At 39.2% G+C, this 13898-nt stretch overlaps 1 protein-coding gene across 1 annotated transcript; it reads left to right on the top strand.

Moving 5' to 3' along the window:
* Positions 1 to 7065: 7065 nt before the first annotated feature.
* Positions 7066 to 13578, top strand: LOC135214310 (uncharacterized). Its single transcript, XM_064248472.1, has 2 exons — positions 7066 to 7222; positions 11729 to 13578. Exon 2 carries the CDS (start codon positions 11775 to 11777, stop codon positions 13053 to 13055), a length of 1281 nt encoding a protein of 426 aa, XP_064104542.1. The 5' UTR covers positions 7066 to 7222; positions 11729 to 11774; the 3' UTR covers positions 13056 to 13578.
* The last annotated feature ends 320 nt before the right edge of the window (positions 13579 to 13898 follow it).

Here is a 13898-nt window from a genome sequence, read left to right as displayed (position 1 = left end):
GTTGCCCTAAGAAAACAGTGTGTGTGTGAGTATGCGTACATGTGTGTATGTATATATATATATATATTTATATATATACAGGGTGTCCATAAAGTCCCAGTACCATTACAAGCAATAAATACTTGTAATGGTACTGGGACTTATGGACACCCTGTATATATATATATATATATATATATATATATATATATATATATATATATATGTACCTAAGTACATATATATATAAATATATGTTTATAGCTTATAATTTATATATACATACAGTCTCACTACATACACCATACACACACGCGCGCACACACTAAAAGATCACGCCAAACTCCAGTGAGCTATGCCCGTATATACATGTACATATTTCATTTGAAAATATATCTAATGCGCCCAAAGGGAAATGAAAATATATATAAAAAAAACCTCACAGCTTCCTCATTGTTGATAGGGTTAATAGACTTGTGACCACCAATAACAGAAAAGCTTGAAGAAATAGAAAGTATGTGTAGAAAGTTTTTTTTTTTCCCTCAACTACACACATACACTACTCACACATACCTGTATATTTTCCCGTATATTTTCCGACTCTCTTCATTTGGAACACAGTCTCCTGTCGCTGTACATGAACTAGGGTAGTGTTCACATATCTTCATTGAGTAGGATATAAAAAGCTGTATTCTTTTACGTTCAATGATATAGTAGTTCTTTATATGATAAATGATGGAAAAAAATAATAATAATAATAAAACTATCAATACAATCCACAAATACTAATAAGTGCAGTTTATTACAATTCAGTGTATAAATAATAGGCATGTATCTACTGTGTAGTTTTAAGGAGGATAAGTTAAAAAAAAACCATGACTGTCATTCATTAAGAAAACTTTGCAAGTTGTGAGAGAGATGACTTGTGCGTGCGTGTGTGTGTGTGTGTGGTGTGTGTGTATCGCTCTTACATAATATGCTGAAATAGACTTTTAACTTGGAATTCTGTGTAAGTGGAGTGAATGGATGAGTGAGTATGCGTTTGTCATCCCCCCCCCCCCACCCCCCCCCCCCCCTTCTTTTAGTCCACTGGGTTTCGGTTTTGCCCCCCTACGCTTTTCGTCCCTGTGGTTCTTCTGTAGGTTTCTGTTCCAGTTTCCGGAGAATGAAAACCCAGTCACCTGGCTTTGACGGAATCGGAACCCTTGTCGTGGCATCAAGTTGAAGTAAAATTCGTAGCAGCAAGAGGCACTCTGAAGAGTGAAATGGCACTAACATCCACTCAAATTCTTAGCAGCAAATGGCACTCTGGACAGTGATTGAAATGGCACCAACATCAAGTCAAATTTTTAGCAGCAAGTGGCACTCTGAAGAGTGACTGAAATATCAATCTAATATAACCTTAACGTTTCAGAAGCAATCGCACCAATTGATTGGGTATAATTCACCCGAGTGGGTATAATTCACCCGTAGACGCCATCATGGTTTCTCACCACCAGTTGCATAATACAAGAATAATGGTACTGAGGAAGCATGTATAAGAGCGGAAATGTAATATGAGAACACAATATTATGGCCGATAGGTGGCGTCAGAGACGCTTTTCCCTCCAAAAAATGTGGTGAAGTGAAAAGTGGTGTTTGTATACCATAGATTTATCGAGACCATTTCCTTATGATATGAAAGAAACCTTGAGTGTCAGTTGATGATGGATGCCATTATTATTATTATTATTATTATTATTATTATTATTATTATTATTATTATTATTACTTGTGAATTATTTTTGCCCACTTTCCATTGTACAATTTTTCACGCCATATATATGAGTATATATATATACGTATATATACATGTATATATGTCTATGTGTGTATATATATAAAAGATTTTTTCGCAGTGGAACTATGCTTGCTTAGCAGAAATCATGAATGCTTATGGACTGAAGCTCTCTCTTTCTGTAAGTGTTTAATAATAAATACAATAACCGCCTTCACGAAGAAAGAGAATTTAAAAAAAAAAATGTAAGACTGTAGCATTTTACTCCTAAGGACCTTCGTAATAATATATACTTGTATTTTTGACTTCACTCTCTGGTACTTAACTTGACGAGGCGCAGAGGAGACGCTACCTCCCTCTGTGTTCCCAGAATTCAAAAGTTCTTGTAGGAATGTATTGCATTGTAGTGTTTCTATCATTCATTTTGATCATTTTTTGTATTGAATCTTGTTCCTACTTTATTTGGGTTCGGTTACGTTATTCACTCTCTCTCTCTCTCTCTCTCTCTCTCTCTCTCTCTCTCTTCTCTATTTATGTCTCAATTTTTCCCGTCTCTCGGTCTTATAATCTGTCATATTTCACATACTAATTAGGAAAAACAATGTTTTATTTGTGTTTGTTGATTACTTGATACTCTTTTTCCACCTTGTAACTCTCTCTCTCTCTCTCTCTCTCTCTCTCTCTCTCTCTCTCTCTCTCTCTCTCTCTCTCTCTCTCTCCATTTGCGTAAAAAACCTGCATTTCTTACAAACTGTGTGTACGCTATTTATGACTGTGTCAATTGTGTATCTGACTTTGTGATATGTACAACTGGTTTTAATAAGACACACACGGATAAAAAAAAAAAAACTCGTTTTATTACCCTGATCTCTCTATCTCTCTCAGGCTTTTCGATGAACTGCATTGTTGCTTGTCTGCAACCCCATGTTTTTATAAAAAGGAAAAATGTTTCAGGGAATTTTTCATTGTGATACATGAACACACACACACACACATCCTTAAATCCACGGTAAAAAGGTGAGTGATCACGGTAACTTGGAACCAGTACTTTCGTAGGTTATTTTTACATTCTCAAATTCAAACACACATCGTATATATATATATATATATATATATATATATATATAGGATATATATATATATAAATATAGTATATATTGTTATATATATGTCTGTTTGTATGGTGTTTTTACGTTGCATGGAACCTGTAGTTATTCAGCAACGGGACCAACGGCTTTACGTGACTTCCGAACCACGTCGAGATTGAATTCCTATCACCAGAAATACACATCTCTAACACCTCAATGGAATGCCCGAGAATCGAACTCGCAGCCACCGAGCTGGCAGGTCAAGACCATACCGATCACGCCACTGAGGCGATTTGTATATATATGTATGTGTTATATATATATATATATATATAATATTATATATACACACAGTACTTGCACATAGTAGTGTACATGCATAAAAACACCTAAACCTGGCCCCTGATTGGGGGGCGCGGAAGATGCATAAAATGGTAGACCCGATATACTAATCATGTTGCGTTTTTATTCTCCAAACTGTTTCGTAAATATTTTTTTTTTTCGTTTAACAATTCCTTTACTAACTATCTTCCTCAATTACAGAGAACTCAGTCTTAAAATATAAATGACTTGCAATGAGATGCAAAGTGCAAGAAAACCATTGAGTTGCAAGGAATGAATTGAACTGGAAAAGTATTGAGAACATCTTGAGATCTGTGACTAATGAGAAGTTCCATAGAACAAGGTAAGAGAAGGAGAAACTGAGGTACTTTTGAAAGAAATGTATGTTTGCAGTAGGGGAAGAAAAGCAGAATCTTCCCTGCCCTTATGGGTATGAGCCAGGAAGTTCTCTGCCCATAAGGGGAAGGGAGAAGGGGTATTCTCTGTCCCTAAGAGGAAGAGAAATAGGGTCTTCCCTGTCCCTTAGAGGAAAACAGGTTATTCTCTGCCCATAAGGGGAAGAGAGAAGGGGTATTCTCTGCCCATAAAGGGAAGGTAGAAGGGGCATCTTCTGTCACTAAAAGGAAACTGGTTATTCTCTGCCCATAAGGGGAAGGGAGAAGGGGTATTCCCTGCCCAGAAGGGGAAGAGAGAATGGGTTATTCCCTGCCAGAAGGGGAAGAGAGAAGGAGTGTTCCCTGCGCATGAAGGGAAGAGAGAAAGGGGTATTGCCTGCCCATAAAGGGAAGGGAGAAAGGGGTATTGCCTGCCCATAAAGGGAAGAGAGAAGGGGTATTCTCTGCCCATAAGGGTAACAGAGAGACAAGACTTCTCTGTCCTTAAGGACGAGATAGACTATGTTGTCCGCCCATGTGGCAAAAAAGAGACAGGATATTATTAGCCTACAACGGGAAAAAGAGGCCAAATCCTTCCTGCCCTTAAGATGTAAGAGAGAGGATCTTCTCTGCCCATAAAGGAAAGAGGGACAGGATTATGAGTACGGGGAATGCGAGGGGTGGTAGCATTGTACGTTCAGTACAAGGGAGGTCTGGTAATATTGTGAGTATGCAAAAAACAAAAGCAAAAAAAAAGTAGAAAGAGACGATTCTCAATACACAGGATAAACAATACAAAGGGAGAAGATGATGTGCATTTAGAAAAAGCAACGGGGCAAAGAGAAATAAAGAAATTAGCTCCAAAAATACTATATGATTTATCTTCATTCTGGTTAGATGAAAATAAATCGAAAATACCAATATGATTTCTTCAGTCTGGTTAAGGAAAAACATCTGGAGAAAAAATTTCTAAATAAAAAAAATATGAAAATCTTCTTCCCCCATCCCCCCCGCCCCCGCTTACAACGCCCCCCCCCCCCCCCGCCCCCCCCCTATCTCCCCACCGCTTCAGGATGTCTGAAGTCGCCCACTTCTTCATTTGCATTCTTCCGACCTTTCTTCAGTCTGGTTAAAAAAAAAAATTCTGGAGAAAAAATAATCGAAATAAGAAAAATCAAAATTTGACTTCTTCCCCCCGCCCCAACTCCCCGCTTCCCCTTACCCCTCTCCCCCCCTCGTCAGGATGTCTGAAGTCGCCCACATCTTCATTTGCATCCCTTCTACCATTCATCAGCTTCCTGGTCACATGAATCGCAGCGAGAACCGGTTTATTTTCCTGTTTACGATTCCCTGCGGCCTTCCTTTCATTCGCTCGCTTGCAAAAAAAAAAAAAAAAACTATTGATACGTGTAGGTCTACGTATCCTCCTCGGCTGGGATTCCTCAGAGCGGCCCCGGGGATCATCATAGTAGCGCCTTAGGCTTTACGCGTGAGCTTGTGCGCATGCGTGGATGATTTTAAACTGGCGCATGCGCGTATGTAGTATTATATAACTTCTACGGAGCGGCGAGCGGTTTGTGCATGAGTGTAGGCGGCCGGGCGGACTTACCATTGACGCCGTTTTCCCAGCAATCAGGCTCCTGACTTGTGCACAGGTAATGCAAAGATTAAAAACAAAAAAAGATCGACCATTCTATTTCCGTTCCTCTAACGCCGTTAAAGCGAGCTAAAACGTATCGACAGCTGGTGAAACAATGTAAGTTTGGATAAAAGAAAAAACTAAAAAAAAAAACCTGTTCTGGGAGGAAGGTGGAACAAAGGTTTAATTGCCTTTACCTTTTTTTTTGATTTTTTTTTTTGTTTTTAGGGGCGTGGGGTTTTTGGTGGGGGGGGGGGGGGGAGGGGGGGGGGGGGGGGTGGGGGGGGGGAGCGAGGCCTCAAAACCCTCCTTTTGTTTTCACCGGTTTCCATTGTTCTCTCGAAATGGCGGGGGGAAAAATATATCGAAAACTGTATCAACAAATATTCATATCGTTGTGTTATGTTCCCCGAAAGAGGCGATACGGTTTGGAATTGGCTTCGACTTTTCAATAACTTTGGAAGCCGGTCCGATAATAAAGTTTTTTTTTTTCGAATTCTTGTCTGTGTAACTTCTATTAAGAATTAAAAAAAAAAAAAAAGGCGCAAAGCCAGCTCCTCTTATTGCTCAAGTTTTCACACTTGGGATATCAAAATATGACCCAGACTTTTTTTTACTTGTTTAAAATTAAACTTAATTTATATATATATATATATATATATAAAACATATATATTATATATATATATATATATATATATATATATAAATATATATATATATGTATATATATATATATATGCTTAAAAAATCACAGTAGATGCACGTGACTTCATAAATAAGCGAATCCCACAGGAAAAATGATAGTCAGAAATCCAAGCGCTTTCGTCTTTACCAAGACAATTGTCAAGGAGCTAATGGCTCCTTGACAATGTCTTAGTAAAGTCGTAAGCGCTTGGATTTTTGACTATCATTTTCCTGTGGGATTCGCTTATATATATATATATATATATATATATATATATATATATATATATATATATATATATATATATAAGAATCCCATAACATTTTGCATTTTGGGCTTAACTGAAGGATAATAGTAGATGTATAGGTGTACTGAATAGTTAGAAAAATATTTGTATAATAATTACTCCCAGTAGGCCTATTGACAGACATCGTACTTTACAAAAACGTGAATAAGAAAAGACTAGTTTATATTAAAGTGTACTGGTTATCATTAAATTACATTGTGATTTATAGTTGTTAAAAGAAGATCCTTAATTAGGCTCAGAGGTCTGGAAAAAGTAATCCTTTATATAATGATAATAATAACTCCCGGTAGGCCTATTGACTCAGATATAGCTGAAAAAGGTAGTTCGGATAAAATTTTGTCAACATTTGTTCAGGCAAATCCCATCGCTGACGTCTAATATCACCAAGAAATAAATTATAATTTTACTGTTTTTCGTCATACTTCAACAAGTAGGTGATGGTCGAAAAAAAAAAAAAAAACGTAACGGTTATAAAAATGGTACCAGATTAAAATTCCCTTCGAACAGAGCTTCGTCGCCAATTCTGCTTAGTTCGTTTAAGAGCAATAGAAAGCCTCCCTCCTCTCCGTAACTATGTAAAAAAGTGAAAAAATGTATTTCACCAGTGTTGTCAAATCATTTGTATTCATGGAATGCAGGTGGCCCCGTGCACTTTTGAACTTTGGCCCTTTGATAGAGATTAACAATTTTGAAGCACCTTTCATATCCCCCCACGTTCTATTTTCATGCAAGTTAGGAATTTTAAACTTCGCGGAAAAAAATTTTTTGTATATTTATCGCGGAGGTGAATATTTCACGCGGAGTATTAATAAAAGCGTCGATAATATCCGCAACAACAAACACTGCAATGTGTTTCACATAGCGCTAAACCGCCCCTACACCACCTAGGTTGAATGACTGCTAATTGGCGCTGCGTGTGTCAGTCACCCTGGCCTTTTTTGTAATCTGTTGCTTTGTGATCGTTCGTCGCCGTCATCAGGCTTAATTTAAAGAGGGATTTGCATCAAACGAATCAAGATTGAATACAGAGTAAGTCGATACATTCATCAACAGTCAATTTTTTTTAGATTTGAGTGATAAATGAGAGCTTTTTGTGGCGTCACACGAGGATCCGGACCGGTTGTAATGGAGGATGGCTGACCTATGACATCTTCGCCCACCTGATGGCGATTTTTAAGTTAAATCAGCGAAACGGAAGCATGATTTAGTCGAAATTACTTTATATTAGATTATAGGATTGAATTTTTCATGTAATCACTCGTAACATAAAGGCCAGTGACAATTCAGCTAGGCCTATGTATTGTAGCCTAGCATACGTGAATTGTCAGTTGTTCATTATTTATAGGGTTTGTTTTTATAAACATGCGCACGAAATGGGTATTATAGATGTATATTGCATGTCTTAAATGCATGCATAATGGAGTCCTGGGTGAAAAAATGTCTGATTACGACAGCAAACGATTCAAGACAAGGAGAGCTCCTCTTAGCGCCATTATCGGTGGCGTGGGCTTGGCAAGACAAAGACCTGGTAACGTTCCTTCCTAACTGACTACTTGAGGTTTTTTTTCCCAACATCTTCATTATTCATTACGCTTTAGGAAGCTAATTATTTAGTCTCTCATCCAGCGATGCGCTCAGGTCGTCAGTTAATTGTTCGAGGTCAGCATTTCGGTATGTGTGTGATGTCTCGGCCTCTGGCCAAAGGAGAACTGCCATTTTGAAATTTGAGGTATAAAGTGATACTGATTCGAGCAGATCCTTTTTGTAATTCTTCAAGGGTACTGTAAAGTGTTGGTTCATCGCCTCTTTTAGACATTTTACACCTTGTGGTTCTATTTTCGCCATTGTGAGTCGTAATTTATGCATTCCTCCCCCCCCCTTCCCCCCCGGCTTTTAGTGCAGGTGAACATCGTCTAAGCATTGGTGGTAATCAGTGCTTTGCAGAACCGTAAGAGACATTTTATTTTAAACGAATTCATCTATACTTCGGTTACGCGCAAACAATTTTACATTTAGATAATATTGTCCAATGTAAGACTTATACGTAGTATAGCCTAGATCAGGTTGAATACACACCTACCACAAATACCTCTCTCTCTCTCTCTCTCTCTCTCTCTTCTCTCTCTCTCTCTGAGTACGATTAACAGGGGAAAGGTTAGAAATTAATCATGTATTCATTATTCTGCCGGTGTCTTACGCAGTGGTAATATACTTACTTGCCTAGAGCCATGTGGTGAAATGATTTGTTTTTTCATTATCATCCTGCTCACGGTTTAAATGAATTATTCTGTTTTAATCCATCTTAACATTCTCTGGAACATTCTGTGGATTTTCAATTTTTGCTCGTGAGTTGTGTGTGCAATGGTAGGAACTATATATCCGCCAGTCATATATATTGTCCTATCCACAAGACTTGTCTGGCTGGCTAATTCAGATTTTTACGTTAAAATGTAATGTTACCTTTTGAGAAGGTTTTCTTGTATAGTTTAGTGGAAAATACTTGCATAATGGCAAATTTAGGAAGACGCATCTTGCAGTAAAAGATGGTAAATATTAAAGAAAGTAAATACAATATGGTTCGTAAATTCACTAGACCTAAGGCGAAATCACTTACATTTCTACACAAATTCTAGCTGGTTAATGGCGAAGTAATGTCTTCTCAGTTACATGTGAAATTAACAAAGGAATATGTGTAATTTTACTTTATGAAATGCCGTAATTTATGAGTAGCACTTGCAATGTGTTAGCTGTTAAGTTACAGCACCCCAGCGCTCTTGGCCTAATAGGAACCTTTACATGTAGTGTAATATTCAAAGGTCGGAATAAATACCCCTCGATATATTGTAGAGTATTAGTACCGCATTATTTATCATTTCACACATATCATTATTGGTAATAAGTGACTACATACGAACCTGCATGAATCTGTAACAGCGTGACACACATTAGTAGAACTAACGTATTGTGAATATTGTATGAGAAGTATTGGTGACTTATGAGTTGTGAAAGGGTCTGCGTTGATCTATATCAGTCCATCGTAATACTGCAATGTTGCATTTTCTCAACAGTGCAGTAAATTAGATATTTTATCAATGAGTTTTTCTAGTGTGAGTATTGTTCACGTATACATGAGTCATTTCATGAAACATGGCAAAAACAGAGAGAGGTTCGCTATCAGTCTAGCTTTAACTGTGCTTCGCCAGGTATGCAAGACATGAGTATTTTTTTTATTTTATTTTTATTTTTAATCTATGAAAATGTCAAGAGAAGATAGAATGGAACGTATAACTAGTATTACTAAACTTATCGAACGCGTACATAGATCAATGAGCCTATCGAACGCGTACATAGGCCAATACACGTGGTATTGTATTTACAAAAGTCATGTCCAAATGCTATAAGCAGCATAAGCTTTGATGAAGTATTCATAATCAAATTAGGCTCAGGCAGTTTGTGGTAGCAAACCTCCATGATTTTCCATAGTAAAAGTTAGCGTGTGTGCAAGACAGTATTATAGATGTCGCGCATAAGCCACAAGTAGTAATGTTCGTGGAATAGTATATATATTGAAGTTTTATCACATCACCATGACCTTTATTATTCGCAAACATTAAGCTTCAAATGTCACTTAATATCCAATTCGCTCCTGCAGGCGATTCATCACATTTCATTTATAATTTACCTTCGGTATTATTTCCGAAGCAGAGGGAATTGGATATGAAAATGACATTTGTAGTTTAATGTTTGTGAATATATTACATACATATATATTACACACGGCATCATTTAAATATCTGGACGCCATCATCGAGTACTCAATATTGAAAGCAAAAGACATGTTGCTTATTTATTTATTTTGTAATGGAGCGAACAATGTATGATTGCGGTAACGGAACATTCTCTCTCTCTCTCTCTCTCTCTCTCTCTCTCTCTCTCTGTGCTTGAATCCTGGTCTTTGTGCAGTAATTGCTATTGAGCGCTAAATCTCGATCCAGTGACAAATGCAATTGCCGTCTCGTCGGTCAAGCATTTTCCATGTGGATAATATGTTTAATGGTGCTTTCGTGTTGTAGATATTAAGAGACATTGTTTATGCGGCCGAGGGCAGTCCATTCGCGCTCGTTATTGTTCGTTATTTGATTTCACATCGAAAGTAATAGAACGTGATTAGTATACCCAATTGAAGTCAATACACCAGTCTCTATTGAAATCATTCCACCAGTGAGTTCCTTTTACTGCACCTCCTTACATATTCTCTTTCTTCCATCGTACTCTCCACCCTCTTCTAACGATTGATTCACTGCGCAACTGCTTTGAGGTTTCCCTCCTGTTACACCTTTCAAACCTTTTTACTTGTCAGTTTCCGTTTCAGCGCTGAATGACCTCCTAGGTCTCAGTGCTTGGCATTTGGCCTAAACTCTGTATTCAGTTCAATTCAAATTCACATTTCAATACAGCAGTGAGTTCGAAAAGTGAAGGATATAGATATTAAATATAAATTATATTACTGTTGGTTTAATGGTTAGTACCATTTGAACCTACAAGTGCTTAGGTACCTCAGTTTCTGGATGTGTTTATAGCATCGAGGTGCAACGGTATCCAACGCCAGTAATCGTCAGGTTGACATTCTACATTTTTGTGCCACTGGCCACTTACTTGGTGCATGCATGGAGCTACGTAGAACAGCGCGTCGAGATTTTTTCTTTCTTTTTTTTCTTCTTTTATCCGTGACCCGATCATAGATAATCCCTCGGCGAGTGTAATGGTCTATTAAGGATTTTGGTTTATGGGCGGGCGGTCCAATATCCAATTTTCCTTGTTCCTCTCCGTGTAGCACTTGCGACTTAATTACTGGCAGCGATCGTTTCGGCCTAACGTTAGTATGTCATGAATTGAATGGGAATTAGCCGAGTCTCTCTCTCTCTCTGGTGGGCACAGGAATAATTTGTAGTCATTATGTGACTGTAAGGATCTGTGTGTGTGTGTGCGCGCGCGCGCGACTCTCTCTATCCCTCTGGTGGACATAGGAATACTGTCCATCCCATGTACCGCTAAGAAACTATTATCAGCTAATACCTAAGTAACTGCTACTCGATCCCCGAGCCTGACGAGGAAAGGAGTAACGCATCTGGTTGCTGGTCGATCGTTGTGGGTCGCAGCTCGCGTCGAAAAGGAGACGAAGAAAGATGAGAGGAAAGAGACAGACGTGATCGAGTGATCGTAACTCCTTCAGAACGTGTTCCATCAAATCATGACGATGAACGAGTGGTCCTCTACGAAGTAATCCTCCTCATCCCATTTGGATGGAAGCATTTGAGATGTTCGTAAGATGGTGTTCCGTGGATTTGATCATATCCGCTTCTTTATTTATACATTTGAAGTTTTTCTGTCATTTTATTTGTAACAAGGATGACACTTGGTTTCTTGTATACTTGAATGTGTCATGTAATGTAACCCCTCTGTTTAATATTTGTAAAAAGGAGTTTAAAAAAAAATAAACCACCATTATTATTTTTCATCTTTCTTTCGTTACAGAATTCCTAAAAGGTGAAAAGAAGGCCAGCTGTTTAGGTCCCTTGCAATGAGCTCTCACTTTCAAGCAAGCTGCCTGGTGCTTGGAATCTTCTTGCTGTTGACAACATGTTCGTCGCGTGACTTGAACCCTCTAGAGCTAGGGCTGTTCAAAGCAATGGTGGACAAGTGCCTCGGCGACAAGACGTACTTCATCGCAGGGTTCTGCCAGGACGTGTTTCAGAGAGCGGATGAACTGGGGCTGCTGTCAGAAGGGAAGGTGACATCAGAAAGCCCACTCCCTGTTCACACTGAAGGTGAAACGAACGCTACTGGGGAGCCTTCGCCAAGTAATCACGCTAAGATGTACGATATGAGTAAGAGGAATACGTCTGAAGTTCGACGTGATAGGAAGCATGTCAGGACAGACGTGGGCGTGGCTGATACTTCTCATTTTGACGGGAGAACTCACCAAGGACAACTGACTGGTCATCAGGTAAACACAGAGAATGATCCGGAGGTAAAGAAAGTAACGGAGAGTTCACACAATGACAGGCGGTTTAGGAAGGAGACAATGCCGGTCAAATTTGCGAGAAGTAATCAAGGAAAGAGAAGTATTAAGCAGCTCACGGAAGACGCGATGAGCCACGTAGAATCGGTGGACAGTAGAGAATTCAACGAAGCTCACCTTCAACTGGCTTACGACTTTGTCGAACTGCTGCGCGTAGCCCTCCAGCGCGAGAGCGAAAACGAATTCAGCAGAGCAAAGGAGAACATCGGGTACGCGTTGAGTGCAACATTCGATATTGAGTCGCCAGATGTTGTGCAGCAAGAAACTGAGGGTTTGATAACATTCATGGTCAAGCTTCTAGAAGAAGACAGTGATGGCGACGATGAAAAGGCCGCGACAGATGTTGCAGAACACCTCAAGAGGAGGATGTCTGATATATCTCAATGTTCCTCCAAAGGAGTTGATGCCTCGTTGATCGACATAACAACAACAACACCAATGTCACCACACGATAATTACGAAGAAACTCTGGCTGTAGAGGAAGCAGATATCCCTCCAACAGAAACCTCGGCTGAAGGCAAAGATTCAACAGGTCACTGGGAGAAGAACCAAATGGAGAGAAAAGACCGGAGACCTCGCAGGGACATCGAACGCTGGATTCCCAAGTCGAGATACGACGTTGACGATTCGCGTCTGTCCGGAGAACGGTACAAGGCCACGTACCTGTCGAGCGAAGCGGCGGAAAAGGCAGTCGGAAACGAGGACCAGGAGATAGAAGAGTGTTTTGCACGGTACATTGTAGCTGAAGAGCTTTTCAAGAGTGAGAATTTAAACGAGTGAAGAGAAGAGTCATGGTTTGAAGAGCGAAGAGAATTTAAAGAACGAAGATAAAAGTGAGAGTTTGAAGAGCGAAGCCAAGAGTCAGAATTTAAAGAGAGAAGAGAAGAGTCGTGATTTAAAGAGCGAAGAGAGTTTAAAGAGTGAAGAGAAGAGTGAGAATTTAGAGAGTGAAGAGAAGAGTCATGATTTAAAGAGCGAAGAGAATTTAAAGAGTGAAGAGAAGAATGAGAATTTAAAGAGTGAAGAGAAGAGTGAGAATTTAAAGAGTGAAGAGAAGAGTGAGAATTTAGAGAGTGAAGAGAAGAGTCATGATTTAAAGAGCGAAGAGAATTTAAAGAGCGAAGATAGAAGTAAGAATTTTGAGAGTGAAGAGAACAATGAGAATTTTGAGAGTGAAGAGAACAATGAGAATTTAAAGAGCGAAGATAGAAGTAAGAATTTTGAGAGTGAAGAGAACAATGAGAATTTGAAGAGCGAAGGCATGAGTGAGAATTTCAAGAGTGAAGAGAACAACGAATGAGAATTTCAAAGAGTGAGGATAAGAGTGCCGGACGAAGGCTGACGCAGAGGGCTGTTCTGTCTTACGTTGACGAAGACATCAGGACCTCGATCCATCAGATAGGGACAGCAGCCCCCGATGGGGGCGATAATAACCAAGAAACACCGGTACTACCCTGCAGCAAATCAGAACTGACTGGGGGGAAGAAGGACGGTTCTTGGTACATAATCCTGCTAACATTTGCGTCATTTTGCGTTGCCCTGGTAATACCCGTCGTCTGCGCAAAATTATTTAAATATTAATTTAGTGAGACCCACACCAGCGAAGGAAAGATGGGTATAGGC

This window comes from Macrobrachium nipponense, chromosome 45 (genome assembly GCF_015104395.2).
Source record: "Macrobrachium nipponense isolate FS-2020 chromosome 45, ASM1510439v2, whole genome shotgun sequence".
In the NCBI taxonomy this organism is placed as follows: Eukaryota; Metazoa; Arthropoda; class Malacostraca; order Decapoda; family Palaemonidae; genus Macrobrachium; species Macrobrachium nipponense.
Note: the sequence above shows the minus strand (reverse complement) of the source record. Positions and strands in the feature narration are given on the sequence as shown.